The 25966-nt window shown below is 42.3% G+C and overlaps 1 protein-coding gene across 7 annotated transcripts in view; it reads left to right on the top strand.

Moving 5' to 3' along the window:
• Positions 1-25966, top strand: part of LOC129816556 (glutamate receptor 3-like) — a 114652-nt gene that overhangs the window by 51847 nt on the left and 36839 nt on the right. For all 7 annotated transcript variants that reach the window (XR_008753571.1, XR_008753570.1, XM_055871178.1 and 4 more), the window contains exon 4: positions 5438-5625. Coding sequence is in view for 5 of the 7 variants with exons in the window: in XM_055871178.1 (XP_055727153.1) it covers positions 5438-5625 (188 nt within the window). In the remaining 2 variants the exon portion in view is untranslated. The remainder of the gene's footprint in view (positions 1-5437; positions 5626-25966) is intronic.

The following is a 25966-nucleotide window of genomic DNA, read 5'->3' as shown; positions in this document are numbered from 1 at the left end:
TTGTTTAAGAGATGGGTGTTCTGTAGGCAATTGAGCAGAAACATGGGACTGTACGTGCAGCTTTACTCTCAAGGAGAAAGCCAGCCAGCAAACTCAATTTTGTGAAATCTGGTGCAAGGAAGTGGAATGCCTCTCTCTGCAGTAGCTCTTGTTGTTTTTTTCTCTCTGACTTAAGCTTTGAGATTTTTGGAGCTTTCTCTAAAAGTGGGCTCAGAAGCTTTGTGTGACTTCACCTCGGTGATGCACTGCTCAGCTTTGGGCAAGCCATCACAGCAAATAACTTTGATGCCTGCCCCGAGAGAGAGATTAAAAGAGGTCACCATCTCCTGGGAGGCAGCAGGGGAAGACTGAGTCAGAGTTGAGGGCACACACCATCCATGATGCTGCAGCCACCATGATGCTATCCACCACCTGAGACAGCATAATGTCCACTCTACCTCTCATAACCTCCAAATGATACAGCATACTATCCACACTACCCTTATCTACATGTATATCCTCGAACTGAAATCAAATACTATCAGAACCTCCCTACACATTATCCATACTGCTCACCACCTACAGTAAAACTTGTCTTTATCCATCCTTCCCATATACAAAAACCACATGCAAATCGAACTGCTTTGGGCTTGGAGTTGGGTGCTGTCCCAGATGTAGTCAGTCTTTGTTTATAACTGTATATTTTGAATGGTTACTAATAGCTTTTAATTGTTACATATGAAAGAAATACTATATATAGCTTTCGCTGACTGTCAAATTATGTATAGAAATGTTTTGGTATATCAAGAAAAATAGAGAAGCATCAGGAACATTTGTATGTCTTACTCTACTCAAATAGCCCAACTATGATAATTGACACTGACAAATATAAGGGGTTGTAATTGTTCTTTTGAAGAAATTAGACATTTTCTCTGCTTTCTGCATAATCATTTTGACCTTTCACACTCCACGCTGAGCCAGGGAATTATGTTCATGTGAAGAAATGTAAATGAACCTAGTGTGATGACAACCAAGAAGGTTTATATTCCAGTCAAGATCCCCACCATTAAAATTATGTTTTGAACTTTCCTCGTTCATCCATTCACCAGGTCTAGTTTTCAAAGATTTGATACTGAGTACAGAATCATTTATGTTTTTCTTGCTGACAAAAATTGGTTCAATTGAGTATCGAGCGTCAGAGAGACATTTTTTTAGTTTGCTGCATTTTTTTTTACTGCATCATCTGACAGGATGTCAGATATTGCACTTGAATAGAGTGTCTGTCAAGTCGGACTTCAGATGATAGACATCTAGTGTTGAGGACTTGATGTGAATAAAGGTGTCAAACCTGACCCTGAGCTCTGTAGCTGGGACTCATTTCCACACAAATGATGTTTCCCAATTGGTCAGCAGGCTGTAGTAAAAATCATTCAGGTGAATGTTTCTACGGTATCAAATGTTTTTGCCTTGTGACAATATGCCCCAGATTTCTGAATATTTCATGTGTTTTTTATAATGGTCTGTACATTTGACAGTTTATAAATGCTCTTGATGGTCGCCCTGCCCGCTGGCTTCTGTGATATGTGCCATCTGTTTACGACTACAAACCTTGCACCAACATTCACTCGCTTTGTTGTTTGCACCACTGAGTAACACTATGTTCATCTTACACACAGCAGACAGGCTATGCCAATATCCAGAGTGTTGTTTCTTTTAGCATTGTGATGCCATGACCTTTACCTATCACATTAAAATGAAAGCCAACGTGTATTAAATTACATCACCTGTTTATATTTTCTGCCTGAATTATTGGTAATTTATTTTTCATCTCCAAGTATTTTAACTTGTCAACGTTTCACAACACGTTTAACATTGAGAAATACATAATAACGTCTGAATCCCAAAACTTCCAAATCAGCTTAGAGGCAGAAGATTGATACAAAATATAAGTCATGAGGGAATCATTTCTAAATCCTCCAAAATCCTTTTTCTTCATAAGCAGCTGGTAACATGTTTAAAATGTCAGGCTTTACCCAGTGTACTCTATACAATATGTAGTCTCAGGGAAGCTGGTGAAAAAAACACCTCATATTTCAGCATTTGCTTTTTAATTTCCTCTGTGCTGCTATGCTATCAGACATAGACTGCAGTCTTTTTTCTCTCTTAATATGCTGTGGGGATGGATGATAAAAGCACCGTGTTTTTCAGTGTGACCTGATGGTGCTTCTACAATGACAGAATAAGCCCCTGTCCTTTCAACCAGGGGTTAGCTCCTGGGTTTTATCTTATCTGACTGTCATTCACACTGCGCTGGGATACAGCCAGACGCATGAAAACCGTTGTTGTCTCCCAACCTTCAGAAATATCAGACGTGCATACACGGCTCTCCCTGCTCTTCACTGCTCTTCCAGTCGCCACCTGAGTGGGTGATGGTGATGTAGCCGTGCTCAGTCCTTCACAGCCGCCTGTCTTATAAAAGGCAATGTCTGATTGGACAACCTTCTGCAGTGTTCTCTTGAGTGAAGGTCACTAACGTAGGAGAGGAGATAGAGGAGAGTGGATGGCTGAGTCTCTGGCTGTGCTCAGAATTCTTATGTGCTCTAGCTAGCTAGTCTATGGTAGTTCTTCACTTCACAGCTCCATACATCTACATATACAGCAGTTGATCCATTTATGCCTACAACTAGCGTTCTAGAAAGTTTAAAGTATCCATGAACACTCATAACATGTTTGCTTCATTTGACATGAATTAAAATGCCCCTTTCACATGGAAAGTAACATGCTGAAGCTGTGATGGCTGGCTGTTAGTGGAAGTACTGTGAGATGTTTTGGGCTACAGGTGTCTTTAGACTGGGCTGTCAAAGTGTTTTTATACAGAGGCCACTGGCGTGCCAGTAGCAGGTTGGACAAAGTGACGGTAGCGCATATAGGGAACAGTGCTTTATGTGGATGGGCCCAGCAGGGGTGCACTGCAAAGACCGCATCTGCATTAGCATAATCTACACTGACTGCTTCAGCATCAGTAATAATATTCATCATTTTATTGAATCAGCGATTTTATCCCAAGCTCTAAGAGGAAGAGATAGCCGAGCGCATGTTGCTGCCTCTGCCTCATTTAGCCAAGCCGACTATAGCGTGCTTGCTCTCGCACAAAGCCTTCCTCAACTGCACCATTTTATCTGTTTATTACTTACAAGTAAGTTACCACATAATGACCTACTGCCACCACACATTTCCACCATCGCTGATACGTATATATGTTTTCCTGACAGATAATGGAAATATGCAAATCTCAGGTTTATTTTGTCCATCCATGCTTTCTTTCATTACCCTATTCTAGGTCTGTATATTACTATGCATGAATAATCCAGTGGTAGCACATAATTATTCATTGTGGTGTAAGGAGTGTTATTAAGTAACATTCATATTTTGATAAGGCTATTACCCATAAAGGGGTGCGGCTCTCGCTGTATAACCCCCATTTCAGGACCGCGGTTTGACCTTGAGTTGACATAACGGACGATGCATTGATCTCCTGAAAAGAAAACATGTCCTGGGTTGTAACTCCGCCCCTTTTAGACTGTTAAAGTAAGGCCTGCTCGTCAGACCTAGAGCACTGTGACATCCATTATAACCTATACGTTGAAGGGGTAACACTGTATCATTGACATGATGTACTTCAAAATTTGAATTTTAAATCACATTAATTCAGTTATTACAGACTGTGACAGCCGAGACACTGGGAGCTGAAATGAAAACCTATTCAAATTTTCCTGCAAAGCTTCTTGGCATTGCAAGTAGTATTTCTGCGAAACAGTTCCCCATCCTAAAAAGCCCAGACTAGAATTTCTAGTTGCCTGTCCTGGAAGCTATAAGCTACTTTTCCATTTGATATACTTTACCTACTGTACCATTTATTTCACCCATGAAATGTGATATTGACAGGGCTGTCTTTTGGGAGGTTTTTTGTCATGGGCTCAAAGACTATTGTGGTTGTTTTTATGACAGAATGATACCATTCAAGTGGACCAAGATACCATTCAAGTGGACATGAAATATTCATACCCTACACCAGTTGGTTAACAAACAGTACAAAACAGAACCTTTAAATTGACGATGATACAAAGTGAGAAATGTGAAAGGGGGGAGGGCAAGCACGCCCCCATCCACATCGATGGGGCGGCAGTGGAGCCGTTTGAGAGCTTCAAGTCCCTCAGGGTCCAAATCACTAAGGACTTAAAATGGTCCACACACACACAGTCATGAAAAGGTGCGACAGTGCCTCTTCCCCCTCAGGAGGTTGAACAAGTTTGGCATGGGCCTTCAAATCCACAAAAAGTTCAACAGCGGCACCATTGAGAGCATCTTAACTGGCTGCATTACTGCTTGGAATGGCAACAGCACCGCCCTCGATCGCATTGCGCTACAGAGAGTGGTGCTGACAGCCCAGTACATCACTGGGGCCAAGCTCCCTGCCATCCAGGACCTCTATATCAGGCGGTGTGAGAGGAAGGCCCGGAAAATCATTAAATACTCCAGTCACCCAAGCCATAGACTGTTCTCTCTGCTGCCGCACGGCAAGCAATACGGGTGCATCAAGTCTGACACCAACAGGCTTCTGAACAGTTTCTATCCCCAAACCATAAGACTGCTAAATAGCTAACATAATGGCTACACAGACTGAGTTGACCCTTGTAATTATTTGTATTTTTGCACTGTCTCTATGCACACACACACACAGGACTCTACACACTCACTCACACTGACACTCCAACACACACATAACATGGACACATTTATACCACAGGAGGTTGGTGGCACCTTAATTGGAGAGGACGGGCTCGTGTTAATGGCTGGAGTGGAATCAGTGGAATGGTATCAAATACATCAAACACATGGTTTCCATGCTGTTTGATGCCATTCCATTTGCTCCGTTCCAGCCATTATTATGAGCCGTCCTCCCCTCAGCAGCCTCCACTGATTCATACTGACTACACACACACGCACACACACTTACATACAATCTTTATTTACGCCACTGCAACTCTGTTTATCATACATCCTGATGCCTAGTCACCTTACCAATATACATATCTACCTCTATCGCTCCAGTATCCCTGCACATTGTAAATATGGTATTGGAACTGTAGCTTCTTACTTTCTCGTGTTCTTTTATTTCTGATTTCTTCTTTTTATTACTCGTGTGTTTTTGTTCTCTTATGTTATTACTGCATTGTTGGGTTTAGAGCTTGCAAGAAATGCATTTCATCGTACTTGTGCACGTGACATTGAAACGTTAAACTAGAATATGTGCCCAGATTTATTGTCAAAGAGCTTTGTATTTTGACTTTACAGTAACTATGACGTGATTAAGTACACCGCTCTCCTTTGTAAACAACCACAAACCCACCTTTCCCATTCTACAGGATGTGACTGATCCCCTCCCTCTCCTCTCCAGGTTTCCTTATCCTTCAAGCCATCATGGAGTCAGCAGTGGCCAATAACTGGCAGGTGACGGCCCGGTCGGTGGGCAGCATAGTGGACCCTACAGAGTACAAACGTATCATTGAGGAGATGGACCGCAGGCAGGAGAAACGCTTCCTCATCGACTGTGAGGTGGGAAGAATCAACACCATCCTGGAACAGGTAAAGTACTGTGGGCCTTAAAGGCCCAGTGCAGTCAAAAACGTGATTTTCTTGTTTTAAATATACACTCACTGGCCAGTTTATTAGGTACTCCCATCTAGTACCAGGTCGGACCCCCTTTTGCCTCCAGAAAACATGAATTCTTCGGGGGAATTCTACAATTCAGAAACGTTCCACAGGGAGGTTGGTCCATGCTGATGCGATGGCATCACGCAGTTGCTGCAGATTGGACGACAGTGCATTAATTCTGTGAACAGCCCGTTCCATCTCATCCCAAAGATGCTCTATTGCGTTGAGGTCTGGGGACTGTGCAGGCTGCTTAAGTAAACTAAACTCGCTGTTATGTTCCAGGCAATGTTTTTCCACTCCTCAATTGTCTAATGTTGGTGATTGCGTGGAGATTGGAGCCACTTCTTGTTTTTAGCTAACAGGAGTGGAACACGGTGTGGTCGTCTATTGAAATATCCCATCCGTGACAAGGATCGACGAGTTGTACGTTCCGAGATACCGTTCTGCACACCACTGTTGTGCTGCACCGTTAATTGCCTATTTGTGTCCTGCCTGTTAGCTTGAAGGATTCTTGCCATTCTCCTTTGACCTCTCTCATGAACGAGCTGTTTTCGCCCACAGGACTGCCGCTGACTGAATGTTTTCACTGTTGTGTGTGAAAAGCCCAGGAGGGCGGCCGTTTCTGAGATACTGGATCCGGTGCACCTGGCACCGACAATCATACCATGCTCAAAGTCGCTTAGGTCACTTGTTTTGCTCATTCTAACGTTCAATCAAACAGTAACTGAATGCCTTGATGCCTGCCTGTCTGCCTGCTTTATATAGCAAGCCACGGCCACGTGTCTCATTGTCTGTAGGAGCGATCGATTTTCGTGTACCTAATAAACTGTCCGGTGAGTGTATATATTTTACATTTTTGTTTTATTGGGATCCATTAGCCAGCACCATTGCGACAGCTAGTCTTACTGGGGTCCAACTCATAACGAGAAATATAACATTACAGACAAAAGACTTTACAATTTACATCCATTTAAAAACTGTAACATGTAGTGTGTGTGTGTGTGTGTGTGTGTGCGTGTGCGTGTGCGTGTGTGTGCATCTGTCACTTACACATACATGACAGTACATACACACAAAAAGTAGGGCACATAGGGGAGAGGCATTGTGCCATGAGGTGAGATTTGACGATGTACCGATTCCATGGCCCAGCGCTGCAGATTTTGCTGCATGGAGGCAGAGTGATTAGATCATTTATTTTGGTACTGTCCATATGTAGCTCGTTTTTTGGTCACAGTCCAGGAATGGCTGAATAATTGTAACATTTACCTAGAGCTAACACTGCAGATAGCAATACTGGGTGATTTGAAAAGTCATAGTCAATTGATCAATAATATAATAATTATTTGAGCAAAAATGTGTATCTTTAATTTACAATCTGTAGAAACTATGAGAATAGAAAGGTTCAGTACTGTTGTGAAGCATCACAGCACAGTTGAAGAATATATGGCAACTTGAAATCCAATATGGATGGTGTTAAGAGATAGATGGGAGGGGTTGAATGGAGATGAAGGGTGGGACTAATAACAACAAGATAACAAATTTAAATATAATGTCTCTAAAATGTATATAGGTTCAGAACTTTTCTGAAATAGCACAGTTACAAATATATGGCAAATAGAAATCAAACTGAATGGACATCAGAAATAGATGAAGGCCAGGACTAAAAAGAAACAAAATATAACTATTGCAAAATAGATTGTGTATGTAAAATGTGTATAGTATGTACAGTCGTGGCCAAAGGTTTTGAGAATGACACAAATATTAATTTTCACAAAGTCTGCTGCCTCAGTTTGTATGATGGCAATTTGCATATACTCCAGAATGTTATGAAGAGTGATCAGATGAATTGCAATTAATTGCAAAGTCCCTCTTTGCCATGCAAATGAACTGAATCCCCCAAAAACATTTCCACTGCATTTCAGCCCTGCCACAAAAGGGCCAGCTGACATCATGTCAGTGATTCTCTCGTTAACACAGGTGTGAGTGTTGAAGAGGACAAGGCTGGAGATCACTCTGTCATGCTGATTGAGTTCAAATAACAGACTGGAAGCTTCAAAAAGAGGGTGGTGCTTGGAATCATTGTCCTTCCTCTGTCAGCCATGGTTACCTGCAAGGAAACACATGCCGTTGTCATTGCTTTGCACAAAAAGGGCTTCACAGTCAAGATTGTACCTAAATCAACCATTTATCGGATCATCAAGAACTTCAAGGAGAGTGGTTCAATTGTTGTGAAGAAGGCTTCAGGGCGCCCAAGAAAGTCCAGTAAGTGCCAGGACTATCTCCTAAAGTTGATTCAGCTGCGGGATCGGGGCACCACCAGTACAGAGCTTGCTCAGGAATGGCAGCAGGCAGGTGTGAGTGCATCTGCACACACAGTGAGGCGAAGACTTTTGGAGGATGGCCTGGTGTCAAGAAGGGCAGCAAAGAAGCCACTTCTCTCCAGGAAAAACATCAGGGACAGACTGATATTCTGCAAAAGGTACAGGGATTGGACTGCTGAGGACTGGGGTAAAGTCATTTTCTCTGATGAATCCCCTTTCTGTTTTTTTTGGGGCATCCGGAAAAAGCTTGTCCGGAGAAGACACGGTGAGCGCTGCCATCAGTCCTGTGTCATGCCAACAGTAAAGTATCCTGATACCATTCATGTGTGGGGTTGCTTCTCAGCCAAGGGAGTGGGCTTACTCACAATTTTGCCTAAGAACACAGCCATGAATAAAGAATGGTACCAACACATCCTTCGAGAGCAACTTCTCCCAACCATCCAGGAACAGTTTGATGATGAACAATGCCTTTTCCAGCATGATGGAGCACCTTGCCATACGGCAAAAGTGATAACTAAGTGGCTCGGGGAACAAAACATAGATATTTTGGGTCCATGGCCAGGAAACTCCCCAGACCTTAATCCCATTGAGAACTTGTGGTCATTCCTCAAGAGGCGGGTGGACAAACAAAACCCCACAAATTCTGACAAACTCCCAAGTATTGATTACGCAAGAATGGGCTGCCATCAGTCAGGATGTAGCTCAGAAGTTAATTGACAGCATGCCAGGGCGGATTGCAGAGGTCTTGAAAAAGAAGGGTCAACACTGCAAATATTGACTCTTTGCATCAGCTTCATGTAATTGTCAATAAAAGCCTTTGACACTTATGAAATGCTTGTAATTATACTTCAGCATTCCATAGTGACATCTGACAAAAATATCTAAAGACACTGTAGCATAGCAGCAAACTTTGTCGAAATTAATGTTTGTGTCATTCTCAAAACTTTTGGACATGACTGAATAAACTGGAAGTTGAAGCCTAAGTTTTATTGTTTACAATGATACATGTTTTACAATGAAAAGCAAAACATGCAGCTCTGTTCTGGGCCAACTGCAGCTTAACTAGGTCCTTCTTTGCAGCACTTGACCATATGACTGGACAATAATCAAGAGTGTGGTGTTAAAAAAGCAGAGCATCTTTTTATCACGGACAGAACTCTCCTCATTTTCACAACCATTGAATCAATATGTTTTGACCATGACAGTTAAAACAATTGTTATTCCAACCTCATATACTGTATTTCCACTCTATGAGGTTGGAATAATACTGTGAAAATGATGATAATGCCCTTTTAGTGTAGGAGCTGTTTGAAAAGACTGCATGAAATTTCTGCCTGTTATGGTGGGATGGAGTTTTGGCCTGCCTGTTGACATCACTAGGTGGTAAATTAGTTAATAGACCAACCTCTCAGCCAATAACAGCTAGTTTTCAGTATTCCCCTCCCCACTCCCTGATAGTCCTACTGTAGCTAAATTCTTGCTTGAGAAATTGCTATTTGCTAATAAGCTATTTTGTTTCTTTTTGACCATTTTAATTGAAAACAATCACAATAAGGTACGTCATTGTTACCCAGAAATGATTTGAAATTGAGATACAAACGGCTGCATTAGCCGTTTAAGACTCATTCGCTACTGCAGAAGCTGAGGGGATTCGTTGAACTACACTTAGATTACTAACTTTACCTGAAACCTCAATACTGGTGTTAGCTCTCAAATGGGAAAGGGAGAGGCGAAAGGAGGATACCTAGTCAGTGGTACAACTGAATGCCTTCAACTGAAATGTGTCTTCCGCATTTAACCCAACCCCTCTGAATCCGAGAGGTGCGGGGGGATGCCTTAATCGACATCCACATCTTCGGCACTTGCTCAGGGTCAGAACGACCGATTTTTGGTTATGAGTTGTAGAGTACTCAAGTTCGGTTATATTGGTGTGTGGGAATCGGATCAGTCAGTTGATGTCCATCAACTGAATGAATCAACAACCAGGGTTCAGTACCCCATTTATACTTTTATACCTGTGGAAAAATATATAATTATCACACGCACACACACACACACAATTAATGAGCTGTGGTTCTTAGGTTTAAAAATCACTTATTTAGTTGTCCTTTATGTGTGTGCATGAATGGAATATTTTGTAGTAATAATCTTGATTCAAAAGATTATTAAAAGTTTCTCCGTGCCCTTGTTTGTTTTCAAATACTAAGAGGACCTTCTTCGAGAGAGTCTGATTCACACACATATATCTTTGTCAGTGTTCCATCCCTTCAAAGAAGCCTTTTATGAGCCTCAGTCTGCCTCCATTCCTTCAATACCTCTGAAAGTACCATCTTTTCCTAGAGACCTCTCCTGGCTCCTCCAGCTTTGTACTTCTTATTCCTTCTCCATTACACTCTAAGACATTTAACAGGGCTTCTCCATTACCCTCTAAGACATTTAACAGGGCTTCTCCATTACCCTCTAAGACATTTAACAGGGCTTCTCCATTACCCTCTAAGACATTTAACAGGGCTTTTCCATTACCCTCTAAGACATTTAACAGGGCTTCTCCATTACCCTCTAAGACATTTAACAGGGCTTCTCCATTACCCTCTAAGACATTTAACAGGGCTTCTCCATTACCCTCTAAGACATTTAACAGGGCTTCTCCATTACCCTCTAAGACATTTAACAGGGCAGTAAGTATGGCTGAAACGTTTACTTAATGCCTCATAATAACCTCACACACCACAAGCAGAGGGAACATTCTCTCTTTAAGGGGGTTATGGTGCAACATAACAAAAATAAATTAAAACTTGTCATTGGTTCTTATTGTTGATCTAGCCACAGTTTGAGGTTGGCTCCTAGGCTACATTTTCACTGAGGAATAACAGCGACTATTAACCATGGTTCCTATCTCATCCTGTTTCCTAGGTGATCAGCCACTGAATAGGACATTACTGTTGATTTAGATTTGTTTATGTCTGCTTGCACAAGCTTGGAATGGGTTCACTAATCTTATTGTTAAGAATATAATTTTATGCCAGTTGTTAGCTTTTTGTTTGTTATACCCAGGATGGCATTTCATCTGATATATAGAGTTTGATTAATTAGCAATGTGATTCCCAACTCATAGATTATAACTAAATACATTATCTAGCGCTTTAGTTTTTTTTCATAAAACATGTTTCCTATTGGGTTTTTCAAACTGAATGGATTTGTTGGAGAAATCCCCTGAGCAGTGACGTAGGTCAATGGCTCTTTTTCTTATATTCTATCTGTCAATTGAAATTGAATTTAATGCCACAATTCTTTAGTCAGCGGTTGTAAAGTTTTCTCTAAAATGTCACAGAGCTCTAATGAGATGGAGTGCCACCAGGGGCAGAGAGCTCAAATGAATGGGACTGACTGACTGACTCCCAGGACCTTCAATCCACACAGGAAAACACTCCTCATAATTACACTGTTCGTTTCACCCATGTTATGTTTCTTCTATTTTTTACACAAATACACAAGCCTACAGGGTTTACATGGTGTGTGTGTGTGTGTATATCTGTGTCCCAGCACCCTCCTAATATTGAGTTGTGCCCTCAGAACAGCCTCAATTCGTTGGGGCATGGACTCTACAAGGTATCGAAAGCATTCCACAGGGATGCTAGCCAATGTTACTTCACATTTTTTTGGGGGCACTGAGCAAACTTTAGGTCAGGTGAGGGGACACTTGAACATTGTGAGAATTTTGTGCAACTTCCTGCACACGGTTACAGTCAACACTGAGGCTGTTCCAGTACAGTTTTAGACAGTTGCCAATAGGCTATTGTGGCTATTTGAGCATAATGTACAGTGCCTTCAGAAAGTACTCAGACCCCTTGACTTTTTCCACATTTTGTACGTTTCAGCCTTATTCTAAAATGGATTAAATAAAACAAATCTCAGCAATCTACACATAATGACCCAGCAAAAACAGATTTTTTTGAAAAAAACACGATTTACATAAGTATTCAGACCCTTTACTATGAGACTCAAAATTGAGCTCAGGTGCATCCTGTTTCCATTGATCATCCTTGAGATGTTTCTACAATTTGATTGGAGTCCACTTGTGGTAAATTCAATTGATTGGACATGATTTGGAAAGGCACGCACCTGTCTATATAAGGTTCCACAGTTGACAGTGCATGTCAGAGCAAAAACCAAGCCATGAGGTCGAAGGAATTGTCCTCAGAGCTTCGGGACAGGATTGTGTCGAGGCACAGATCTAGAGAAGTGTACCAAAAAAATGTCGGCAGCATTGAAGGTCCCCAAGAACACAGTGGCCTTCATTCTTAAATGGAAGAAGTTTGGAACCACCAAGACTCTTCCTAGAGCTGGCCTCTCGGCCAAACTGAGCAATCGGGGGAGAAGGGCCTTGGTCAGGGAGGTGACCAAGAACCCGATGGTCACTCTGACAGAGCTATAGAGTTCCTCTGTGGAGGGGAGAACCTTCCAGAAGGACAACCATCTCTGCAGAACTCCACCAATCAGGCCTTTATGGTAGATTGACCAGACAGAAGCCATTCCTCAGTGAAAGGCACCTAAAGGACACTAAGACCATGAGAATCAAGATTCTCTGGTCTAATGAAACCAAGATTGAACTCTTTGGCCTGAATGCCAAGCATCACATCTGGAGGAAACCTGGCACCATCCCTACGGTGATGCATGGTGGTGGCAGCAACATGCAGTGGGAATGTTTTTCAGCTGCAGAGACTGGGAGACTAGTCAGGATCAAGGGAAAGATGAACGGAGCAAAATACAGAGAGATCCTTGATGAAAACCTGTTACAGAGCGCTCAGGACCTCAGACTGGGGAAAAGGTTCACCTTCTAACAGGACAACGACCCGAAGCACACAGCCAAGACAATGCATGAGTGGCTTCGGGACAAGTCTCTGAATGTCCTTGAGTGGCCCAGCCAGAGCCTGAACTTGAACCCCATCAAACATCTTTGGAGAGACCAGAAAATAGCTGTGCAGCAACGCTCCCCATCCAACCTGACAGAGCTTGAGAGGATCTGCAGAGAAGAAACTCCACAAATACAGGTGTGCCAAGCTTGTAGCGTCATACCCAAGAAGACTCAAGGTTGTAATTGCTGCCAAAGCTGCTTCAACAAAGTACTGAGTAAAGAGTCTGAATACTTATGCAAATTGTGATATTTCAGTTTTTTTAAGTATAATTTAATATAATATTATAGCAAAAATGTCTAAAAACCTGTTTTTGCTTTTTCAGTATTTATTTATTTTACCAGGTAAGTTGACTGAGAACACGTTCTCATTTGCAGCAACAACCTGGGGAATAGTTACAGGGGAGAGGAGGGGGATGAATGAGCCAATTGGAAGCTGGGGATTATTAGGTGACCATGATGGTTTGAGGGCCAGATTGGGAATTTAGCCAGGACACCGGGGTTAACACCCCTACTCTTACGATAAGTGCCATGGGATCTTTAATGACCTCAGAGAGTCAGGACACCCGCTTAACGTCCCATCCGAAAGACAGCACCCTACACAGGGCAGTGTCCCCAATCACTGCTCTGGGGCATTGGGATATTTTTTAGACCAGAGGAAAGAGTGCCTCCTACTGGCCCTCCAACACCACTTCCAGCAGCATCTGGTCTCCCATCCAGGGACTGACCAGGACCAACCCTGCTTAGCTTCAGAAGCAAGCCAGCAGTGGTATGCAGGGTGGTATGCTGCTGGCAATTGTGTATTGTGTATTGTTTGTAGATTGATGAGGGAAAAAAATGTTTAATCAATTTTAGAATAAGTCTGTAACCGAACAAAATGTGGAAAAAGTCAAGGGGTCTGAATACTTTCCGAATGCACAATAGGCCTACCAACAAAACCAATGGAGCGAATCCCATGACTTTTTCACATGGAAATAGCTTTGGATTTCTGTGATATAGCCTATATGTGGTGTTCAGTGCAGGCCTACATTCAATGAGCCTTTAAAAAAAAAAAAGACATTATGAAGGGCTTGACATGAATTAAGGATTTTTTACAGCATGGGCCAAAAAGCTGACTGTAAATTGCATTGTATTGTGTTGTATGATGCAAGAAACGACTATACAAAATAAAATGTATTACTATTACCATACAGAGAATTAGATAATGTAGGCTACCCCTCTGCCTATTGGCTTATTTGTATATTCAAGCCTGTCTCAAAATACAACACTGCCCATTTAAATAAGATATAAGCTTTTTACCTGACAGGCTTTTCAAAGACAGCTTGAAATGTAGCCTACTGTACACGTTTTGTGCTCTTGTAGGAAGCAGTAACTCCCCATTGCTGACCTATACTTATATATAACTGGGCTAATAACTTGCTAACTAGCAAAGAATATAAACAAATGTGCACACGCACACTCTGCGCTCTGATCTGAACTGATCTGAAAAGTGCACTAGCTGGTGATTGAAAGACCGCTCGTGGGCTACCCCAGACAATAGAATTCTACTCTGTTGTGCTCTGGCTCTGTTACAATAAAATCACAGACTTCATCTTGCAAAGTTAGATTTATTTTGGTTTGTTGTATTGAAAAGGGGGTGATACAATGTTGATTCGATCACAGAAAAACTTTGATCTATATAGTGCAAACTAATGGGACGACTTCAGTGAAGTTCAATCTCATGCGTCTCTGTGCGGCATGGCATTTCTTCTGGGCGGCAGTCCTGGAGGAAGTGCGCGGCCGCCCACGCGCGCAGTTTAGAGTGAACATTGATGCTGGCCGATGTTGACTCCATTGCTTCCCACAGTTGTGTCAAGTTGGCTGGATGTCCTTTGGATGGTGGACCATTCGTGATACACACAGGAAGCAGTTGCGCATGAAAAACCCAGCAACATTGCAGTTCTTAACACAAATGAATGTGCATGGCAGCTACTACCATACCCCATTTAAAGGCACTTATAATATTTTGTCTTGCCCATTCACCCTCTGAATGGCACACATACACAATCCATGTCTCAATTGTCTCAAGGCTTAAACATCCTTCTTTAATCTGTCTCCCCTGCTTCCTTTATACTGATTGAAGTGTATTTAGTGACATCAATAAGGGATCATAGCATTCACCTGGTCAGACTATGTCATGGAAAGAGCAGGTCTTCTTCATTATGGTGATCCTTCATTGCGATTGTGCTAAAGAGTTTTACTGTGACCTTTCAGACAGATTTGTGTTTATTGCCACTTGGTTCTGACCCTGATGGAAGGATGTATCTGAAAGTGACAGAATATTACTTTCTCATTCAGGTCAGGAGGTTTATATCTGTCCTCTTGACTGATGTGAGAGGTTGAAATCTTGACATTTATTAGCTGAATTCAGCTTATTAATTCTGAGCTGTCCTATGAATACCAATATGGTCATTCTGTTTAACTTCTGGCAATTATAAGTGTGATATCTCTGCTTTCCAAGCCCTGACACCCACAGCCCCAGTGTGAATGTTGAAGCCATTTGAAGTCACTTAACAGACACAGCGGTGGCTTTGGTGTTTGAGACTGGCAGGACACGTCTGGGTCTCTCAAGGACGATTCATTATGTGGGTCGTCACATCAACACTTTGCTTTAATATCAGCAGCTCCCAGTGTAAGTAGGACGCGCTGTCCCATAACAGCATACAATCAGCCTGCTAAAAATAGCCCTAGCCTCCTAGCCTGAGGGAAGATTTCACACAAAGGCAGGAGCCTGAACACGGAGCAAGATCACTCAGCGATACACTGGGCTGGATGGAATGGGGAGAATCCTCCAGAAACAAACACCCATTTTGGATTGTATTCCTCGAGTAGTGTGCAGTACTGAAGGCACAATATCTGAGAGAGATGCACAGAGTGGAGGGCTCCCTGTCTTTCTCTCCTAATATGAACCCAATGACTTGTCATTCAAAACGCATGTCTAGCACAGTGTCTCCTCCTATTCAAACATATAGTCGTTACTCGTTATCATTTCTCTCAGTGAGGTAGTTTGGTGCTAGACAGACCAGAGTGTGTGCTGGCCTGAGGCTCTGTATTTGTTGATTTGTGGGGTCTGGGAGCTTGCCCTGCCCTGCAGGCTCTCACCATCTTAAAGGTATCAACCTGCTCATCTCCTCTGTAAAGAATAGGCCGAGGCATGAATGGATGGGCCTTTGGAGAGACCTCACTCCCACAACCTGCTCATAAATGATCAAGCGACGGGAGCAGTTTACCACAGGAGAAAAAAAGAGAGAGGTAGTGTGTGGAGACTAGAGACGAGAGTGGATGGAGAGAGAATAGAATGTTTGTGGGAATGGAACCATGCATGCAGTTTCCCTCTGCTGTGCAGTGCTCTGTGCTGGTTGATGGAATAGCAGAAGTGGTATAATGCCCACTTGTGGATTGGAATTCCACTCCCACAGAGGAGAGGGGGGTGGATGAGCTGGATTCTGTTGGAGGGGGAAATGGGAGAGGGAACCTGACTCTGTGTGAATTACTGTATTGCTAATGGTTTGTTTTACATAGATATCAATTTAAAAGATATGACATGATACTCTGTCTTTGTAGTAGTATTACTATTAGTACTACTATTACTATCATTAGTAAACATTTTAATTTGACATTTTCCTGCTCAGTTGTTTTACACAGATGTTTAAGTGGAAGGGGAAAGGGAAGGATTTGAATCCTAAGGATGCCAGTTTCCATTCTGAGGAGTCAGATGACAAATGACTCTTATACGGCATCAACAAAGACAAGGCTCTGTCAGTGGGAATGCTTTTAAAGGGAGCCAAATCTTTTGGAAGACACCGGGGTATAGATGGAGCCCTGCACAGAGCTGCGGCTCCAGTCTGATTAATTAGAAAAGATTCCCCAAGGAATACTTAGGCTAATGGTCCTGCAGCAGCACAGCCCAGCACAGCGCAACCAAGATAGGAGAGGAAATTACACAATGGGCAGGGCAGACAGAAAGCCCTCTCCCAAACATACTGACGGGCTGTTTTATAACTCTTACTGCAGAGGAATACATCACCACATTCAGGTTTGGCCCCTTTTCAATCCAACAAATTGAAGATTAAGATGTAATCTGATTACAAAAAAACTAACTGTAACCGGTTATGTTACCAGCAAGAATATTGAAATCTGATTTCAGATACTTTTGAACAACCGGCTTACTTTTAAATTCAGAAATTATGTTTACATAAAAAAGGCGCAAGTTTAAGTTTCTCAGAGGCCACTATGATGACACGCCAAATTAATTTGATGGATCCTTTTTGTCTTCTAATGCCTAAATAATCCAAAAGTAACTGAACGTAATCCGATTATTTTGGTCATCTCAAAAAAATCTATTTCACATTTTATACTCAGGAATTAATCTGAATGTCAATGTTAGTGTGTCTGATCTCATCACCCAGAACCAAATCTTACGTGCATGCTGGCCGTCGGCCAACTACTTGATTTATTTATTTATCTTTTGTGTTTTTTTCTTGAAAAAATACAAAACATATACATACAAAGGACAACATACTAACACACACAAACATCGACGCCAGCACCCTGCCCAGACCCAACTGCTCACACCCCCATCTCCAGCTCCCGTATCACTCTCCACCACATGACCTCAAACTGCACCATTTTGTTTCTCTTCTTCGCCCACGCACTTTCAACATTTAGATAATACAGCATTTTACCTTTCCATTGTGTTAATGATGGAGGATTGGTTGATTTCCAGTTTTTAAGTAAACGTTTTTTCAAGAGGATTCACAAGAAAAGTTTTGTCCACCCCATTGGGTAGCTCACTGCACCCTCATATGCCATGTCTTTAAATTATGCAGACAGACAGATTAAAAGTAAATAGTAATACTTCTGACAATCAACTTTCTAATTCCACCCGCAACTTTTGGACTTCACAGCATTCCCAGAAGGCAGGATTATTGAGTATTTGTTAGTTTTACACTTAAGACATCACTCTGCCATTGTGCTGTAGAATTTGTGAATTTTGTCTGTTGTAAAATCTATTCTATACATTACTTAATACTGGATTAAGCGTACATTTTAGTTAACTGTAATTTAATTAGTTACACTACATGACCAAAAATATGTGGACACCTGCTTGTTGAACATGTAATTCCAAAATCATGGGCATTAAAATTGAGTTGGTCCCTGGGAAGGCTTTCCACTAGATGTTGGATCATTGCTGTGGGGACTTGCTTACATTCAGCCACAAGAGCATTAGTGAGGTCGGGCAGGGATGTTGAGGCGATTAGGTCTAGCTCGAAGTCGGCGTTCCAATTCTTCCCAAAGATGTTCAATGGGGTTGAGGTCAGGGCTCTGTGCAGGCCAGTCAAGTTCTTCCACACTGATCTCGCCAAATTTCTGCATGGGCCTCGCTTTGTGCACGAGTGGAATTGTCATGCTGAAACAAGAAAGGGCCTTTCTCAAACTGTTGCCACAAAGTTCTTGGGGACCTTCAATGCTGCAGATTTTTTGGTACCCTTCCCCAGATCTGTGCCTCGACACAATCCTGTCTCAGAGCTCTACGGACAATTCCTTCAACCTCACGGCTTGGTTTTTGCTCTGACATGCACTGTCAACTGTGGGACCTTGTATAGGCAGTTGTGTGCCTTTCCAAATCATTTCCTATCAATTGAATTTACCACAGGTGGACTTCAATCAAGTTGTAGAAACATCTCAAGGATGATCAATGGAAACAGGATGCACCTGAGCTCAATTTCGAGTCTCATAGCAAAGGGTATGAATACTGTAAATAAGGTATTTCTGTTTTTTATTTGTAATACATTTGCTAACATTCCTAAAAACCTTTTTTTTGTTGCCTTGTCATTATGGGGTATTGTGTGTAGATTGATGAGGAAAAACTTTTATTTAATACATTTTAGAATAAGTCTGTAACGTAACAACATGGAAAAAGTCAAGGGGTCTGAATACTTTCCGAATGCACTGTATAGTGTTAGCAGTTGATGTTACTCTTCAATAACACAAACCCCAAAGAAAATCAGGGGGAGAAAAATAGGTTTATTCAAAGAGAACAAATCATGCTGGGAGGTAGATGGTAGATGGTCATGCTCCCCTGTCCTCAGGGATTCTCCCCTGTGATTCTCTTCAGTATTTCAAATCAAATCAAATTTGTTTATATAGCCCTTCTTACATCAGCTGATATCTCAAAGTGCTGTACAGAAACCCAGCCTAAAACCCCAAACAGCAAGAAATGCAGGTGTAGAAGCACGGTGGCTAGGAAAAACTCCATAGAAAGGCCAAAACCTAGGAAGAAACCTAGAGAGGAACCAGGCTATGAGGGGTGGCCAGTCTTCTTCTGGCTGTGCCGGGTGGAGATTATAACAGAACATGGCCAAGATGTTCAAATGTTCATAAATGACCAGCATGGTCAAATAATAATAATCACAGTAGTTGTCGAGGGTGCAGCAAGTCAGCACCTCAGGAGTAAATGTCAGTTGGCTTTTCATAGCCGATCATGAAGAGTATCTCTACCGCTCCTGCTGTCTCTAGAGAGTTGAAAACAGCAGGCCTGGGACAGGTAGCACGTCCGGTGAACAGGTCAGGGTTCCATAGCCGCAGGCAGAACAGTTGAAACTGGAGCAGCAGCACGGCCAGGTGGACTGGGGACAGCAAGGAGTCATCATGCCAGGTAGTCCTGAGGCATGGTCCTAGGGCTCAGGTCCTCCGAGAGAGAGAAAGAAAGAGAGAAAGAGAGAATTAGAGAGAGCATACTTAAATTTTCACAGGACACAGGATAAGACAGGAGAAGTACTCCAGTTAAAACAAACTGACCTTAGCCCCTCGACACATAAACTACTGCAGCATAAATACTAGAGGCTGAGACAGGAGGGGTCAGGAGACACTGTGGCCCCATCCGATGATACCCCCGGACAGGGCCAAACAGGAAGGATATAACCCCACCCACTTTGCCAAAGCACAGCCCCCACACCACTATAGAGGGATATCTTCAACCACCAACATACCATCCTGAGACAAGGCCGAGTATAGCCCACAAAGATCTCTGCCACGGCACAACCCAAGGGGGGGCGCCAACCCAGACAGGAAGATCACGTCAGTGACTCAACCCACTCAAGTGACGCACCCCTCCTAGGGACGGCATGAAAGAGCACCAGTAAGCCAGTGACTCAGCACCTGTAATAGGGTTAGAGGCAGAGAATCCCAGTGGAGAGTGGGGAACCGGCCAGGCAGAGACAGCAAGGGCGGTTCGTTGCTCCAGAGCCTTTCCGTTCACCTTCACACTCCTGGGCCAGACTACACTCAATCATATGACCCACTGAAGAGATGAGTCTTCAGTAAAGACTTAAAAGTTGAGACCGAGTCTGCATCTCTCACATGGGGAGGCAGACCATTCCATAAAAATGGAGCTCTATAGGAGAAAGCCCTACCTCCAGCTGTTTGCTTAGAAATTCTAGGGACAATTAGGAGGTCTGCGTCTCGTGACCGTAGCGTACGTGTAGGTATGTACGGCAGGACCAAATCGGAAAGATAGGTAGGAGCAAGCCCATGTAATGCTTTGTAGGTTAGCAGTAAAACCTTAAAATCAGCCCTTGCCTTAACAGGAAGCCAGTGTAGGGAGGCTAGCACTGGAGTAATATGATCAAATTTTTGGGTTCTAGTCAGGATTCTAGCAGCCATATTTAGCACTAACTGAAGTTTATTTAGTGCTTTATCCGGGTAGCCGGAAAGTAGAGCATTGCAGTAGTCTAACCTAGAAGTAACAAAAGCATGGATAAATTTTTCTGCATCATTTTTGGACAGAAAGTTTCTGATTTTTGCAATGTTACGTAGATGGAAAAAAGCTGTCCTTGAAACAGTCTCGATATGTTCGTCAAAAGAGAGATCAGGGTCCAGAGTAACGCCGAGGTCCTTCACAGTTTTATTTGAGATGACTTTACAACCATCAATATTAATTGTCAGATTCAACAGAAGATCTCTTTGTTTCTTGGGACCTAGAACAAGCAGCTCTGTCTTGTCCGAGTTTAAAAGTAGAACGTTTGCAGCCATCCACTTCCTTATGTGTGAAACACAGGCTTCTAGCGAGGGCAATTTTGGGGCTTCACCATGTTTCATTGAAATGTACAGCTGTTTGTCATCCGCATAGCAGTGAAAGTTAACATTATGTTTTCGAATGACATCCCCAAGAGGTAAAATATATAGTGAAAACAGTAGTGGTCCTAAAACGGAACCTTGAGGAACACCGAAATGTACAGTTGATTTGTCAGAGGACAAACCATTCACAGAGACAAACTGATATCTTTCCGACAGATAAGATCTAAAACAGGCCAGAACTTGTCCGTGTAGACCAATTTGGGTTTCCAATTTCTCCAAAAGAATGTGGTGATCGATGGTATCAAAGGCAGCACTAAGGTCTAGGAGCACGAGGACAGATGCAGAGCCTCGGTCTGACGCCATTAAAAGGTCATTTACCACCTTCACAAGTGCAGTCTCAGTGCTATGATGGGGTCTAAAACCAGACTGAAGCATTTCGTATACATTGTTTGTCTTCAGGAAGGCAGTGAGTTGCTGCGCAGCAGATTTTTCAAAAATGTTTGAGAGGAATGGAAGATTCGATATAGGCCGATAGTTTTTTATCTTTTCTGGGTCAAGGTTTGGCTTTTTCAAGAGAGGATTTATTACTGCCACTTTTAGTGAGTTTGGTACACATCCGGTGGATAGAGAGCCGTTTATTATGTTCAACATAGGAGGGCCAAGCACAGGAAGCAGCTCTTTCAGTAGTTTTAGTTGGAACAGGGTCCAGTATGCAGCTTGAAGGTTTAGAGGCCATGATTATTTTCATCATTGTGTCAAGAGATATAGTACTAAAACACTTAATTGTCTCTCTTGATCCTAGGTCCTGGCAGAGTTGTGCAGACTCAGGACAGCTGAGCTTTGGAGGAATACGCAGATTTAAAGAGGAGTCCGTAATTTGCTTTCTAATGATCATGATCTTTTCCTCAAAGAAGTTCATGAATGTATTACTGCTGAAGTGAAAGCCATCCTCACTTGGGGAATGCTGCTTTTTAGTTAGCTTTGCGACAGTATCAAAAATAAATTTCGGATTGTTCTTATTTTCCTCAATTAAGTTGGAAAAATAGGATGATCGAGCAGCAGTGAGGGCTCTTCGATACTGCACGGTACTGTCTTTCCAAGCTAGTCGGAAGACTTCCAGTTTGGTGTGGCGCCATTTCCGTTCCAATTTTCTGGGAGCTTGCTTTAGAGCTCGGGTATTTTCTGTATACCAGGGAGCTAGTTTCTTATGACAAATGTTTTTAGTTTTTAGGGGTGCAACTGCATCTAGGGTATTGCGCAAGGTTAAAATGAGTTCCTCAGGTAGGTGGTTAACTGATTTTTGTCCTCTGACGTCCTTGGGTAGGCAGAGGGAGTCTGGAAGGGCATCAAGGAATCTTTGTGTTGTCTGAGAATTTAGAGCATGACTTTTGATGCTCCTTGGTTGGGGTCTGAGCAGATTATTTGTTGCGATTGCAAACGTAATAAAATGGTGGTCCGATAGTCCAGGATTATGAGGAAAAACATTAAGATCTACAACATTTATTCCATGGGACAAAACTAGGTCCAGAGTATGACTGTGACAGTGAGTAGGTCCAGAGACATGTTGGACAAAACCCACTGAGTCGATGAAAGCCTTTTGGAGTGGGTCTGTGGACTTTTCCATGTGAATATTAAAATCACCAAAAATTAGAATATTATCTGCTATGACTACAAGGTCCGATAGGAATTCAGGGAACTCATTGAGGAACACTGTGTACGGCCCAGGAGGCCTGTAAACAGTAGCTATAAAAAGTGATTGAGTAGGCTGCATAGATTTCATGACTAGAAGCTCAAAAGACGAAAACGTCATTTTTTTTTTTTTTGTAAATTTAAATTTGCTATTGTAAATGTTAGCAACACCTCCGCCTTTGCGGGATGCACGGGGGATCTGGTCACTAGTGTAACCAGGGGGTGAAGCCTCATTTAACACAGTAAATTCATCAGGTTTAAGCCATGTTTCAGTCAGGCCAATCACATCAAGATTATGATCAGTGATTATTTCATTGACTATAACTGCCTGTGATTCTCTCCTGTGACTCTCTCCACAGAACAAAAGGACAGAATGCAGTTTTATAACCCAGCCCTAGCCTGTGGTTGACCAATTAGAATTCCTTGGAATAAAACTGGGCCAATGGCCAAATAACAAGTATCCTATTTCAGGTTCAATATATAAACAATATATAAACAATTTGGACCAATGAGAACTTGCCATGTAGCTATGAGTCCCAGACTGAAATTCCTCCCATGTCTCTGACCCATTGATATGATTGATATGATGAGATGTGATATGATGAGAAAAACCACTATTTCCATTGATCGTTAGTACTCTATTGACCTCTCGTCCTCTGCGTTGTGTATTATCTTTAAAATATTCTTACACTCCCCCCTAGACCATTTAAAAAATAAATATACTTCAAATGTATTTTTAGAAAACATGAAAAAACATGAAAAAAAACAGCAGTAAACATAAAATCATTCACATTAAACACCTTGCATTTCTATAAAACACAAAGGGCATACTGTGCTCGCTGTTACATTAAGAAATAGATTTCAAACAAAGTTATAGAAAATAAGTATTAACAGGTGTAATGGTGATGTCCCTTATGATTCCTACCACATCCTGTATTAGGAGGAAACTCACACAAACAATAATATTCAAGACAATAATATTCAATCGTCCTATTGGCAAGGTAATCATTCACCAAGTCCTTTAAAAGTGACCAGCTCTTCCACACTGTTATCAGTCCCACATAGATAACTATTAGAGATGACCAGCTCTTCCACACTGTTATCAGTCCCACATAGATAACTATTAGAGATGACCAGCTCTTCACCACTGGTATCAGTCCCACATAGATAACTATTAGAGATGACCAGCTCTTCACCACTGTTATCAGTCCCACATAGATAACTATTAGAGATGACCAGCTCTTCACCACTGTTATCAGTCCCACATATATAACTATTAGAGATGACCAGCTCTTCACCACTGGTATCAGTCCCACATAGATAACTATTAGAGATGACCAGCTCTTCACCACTGGTATCAGTCCCACATAGATAACTATTAGAGATGACCAGCTCTTCACCACTGTTATCAGTCCCACATAGATAACTATTAGAAATTATGTTCTGACAGTCTGCCTGGTAGTGAGGAATTCTTCTTCCTTTCCACTGGTTGATAAGGACGTCTCTAATGAACACTTCACCGGTGATCTTGTATCGTTTCAGGTACAGTCAAGGGATAGTGCTGCAGCTTCAGATGGTAGATTATCATAACCTGTAACGAAGGAAACAAAAAAGTGAAAGTAACGTGTCCTGGTTTCAAGAGAAATTGATATTTCACATAGATTTCCATAAGTAAGCATGTCCCGATTTTCAGGAAAAAGTTGGCTAGATATCCCTAATATGATGACTGCGGTGTACAACATAGAAGCTTATCAGGTTCTGATCATCTTACTATGCTTCTTCACCCGAGATTGCTAATCAATCAGTTCTTTATTCTCCAGGCTCCGCTTTGTCATCAACACGGACAACCTTGCAATGAGTGACATGTATCCATCATGATCTTCCCTGCTGACCTTTACTGCTGACCTTGTTATGAGCAAAACTTGATAAGGACCTTTCCATTTTGGCCCTAATGTCTCTGTTACATTTTTTTTTTACCATCACCCACTGTCCTGGTACTACGTCATGTCCCCCCTCAGGAGTTATTCCCCTCTTTTACTTGTCTGTTTGCTTCCCATACTGCATTAGAGACTTGTATGCAATAGTTAAGCATTGTGTCACTCATAAAGTGAACGTCTGCTTTTCTCAAATCTAACGTGCCTGGTAGTGACATGGGTCGACCTGTGACGACCTCAAACGGACTCAACCCTGTGGTTTTGTTATGTGTTGCCCGTATACTACATAATACCGTAGGCAATGCATCTGAGCTGTTGTTCCTAATCAGTTTAGGAGACAGAGGTGTTCTCTTGGCAGCCACCTTGGCAGCTCTGTCAGCCAGATCATTACCTTTACTCTCATCTGTAAAGATTTTTCCATGTGCTTTCATTTTCAAAATTGCAACTTGTCCAGGTAACTGGAGAGCATTCAGTAGAGCCATCACCTCTGGTCCATTCTTCAGAGGAGCTCCCAGTGATGTCGAGAATCCTCTGCTTTTCCATATTTTTCCAAAATCATGGGTAACACCAAAAGCATATCTCAAGTCTGTAGATATTTGCTGTTTTTCTTTCAGCTTGTTTATGTGCTTCTGTCAAAGGCACCAATTCCGCCACCTGGGCTGATGCTCCTGAGGGTAACGTGTCTGTCTCTATCACATTGTCCATTGTAGTAACTGCCCAGCTTGCCTCCCCCCCCCCCCCCCCCCCCCCCCTCCACAATGCTTCAACCGTCTGTGTATAAGATAAACTCCGGGTTTTCCAACAGATTCTTCATAAACCCATCAGAGAGCTGATCCAAAACCAACTCACAACAGTCGTGTTCAAGTAATGTGGTTTATGGAGGAAGCATCAGAGTAGCTGGATTACATGGTGTGCCACGTTGTATGATGATGTTAGGAGCCTCCACTACTTAAGTATTGGCCATAGCTTCTTTGCTAATGGGATATTGTTTTATGCAAGGTGGGGCAGCACCTGTCAAGCACACTGGTTTCATATCCAAAGTTCCGCACCCATTTTTCTCCGTAGTCCAAATAGGATGGTTCTGAACTGTAGATCGCTGCAGTTGTCTAATTTTCCATGTCACCTTCCCTTCAGAAATGTTCAGTGTAGAGTCAAGTTGCATAATAACATCAAGGCCTAAAATAGGTTGTTCAAATGAGCCTATCCACACCCTGCATCAATCTTCATTGGACCAATAGAAATTGATAATGGTTGCTCTCATCTTCTTGCCCGTGTACTGAGGACATACAGTTGAAGTC

Source organism: Salvelinus fontinalis, chromosome 2 (assembly GCF_029448725.1).
Source record: "Salvelinus fontinalis isolate EN_2023a chromosome 2, ASM2944872v1, whole genome shotgun sequence".
Lineage (NCBI taxonomy): Eukaryota > Metazoa > Chordata > Actinopteri > Salmoniformes > Salmonidae > Salvelinus > Salvelinus fontinalis.
This window is presented reverse-complemented; position numbering and strand designations above follow the sequence as displayed.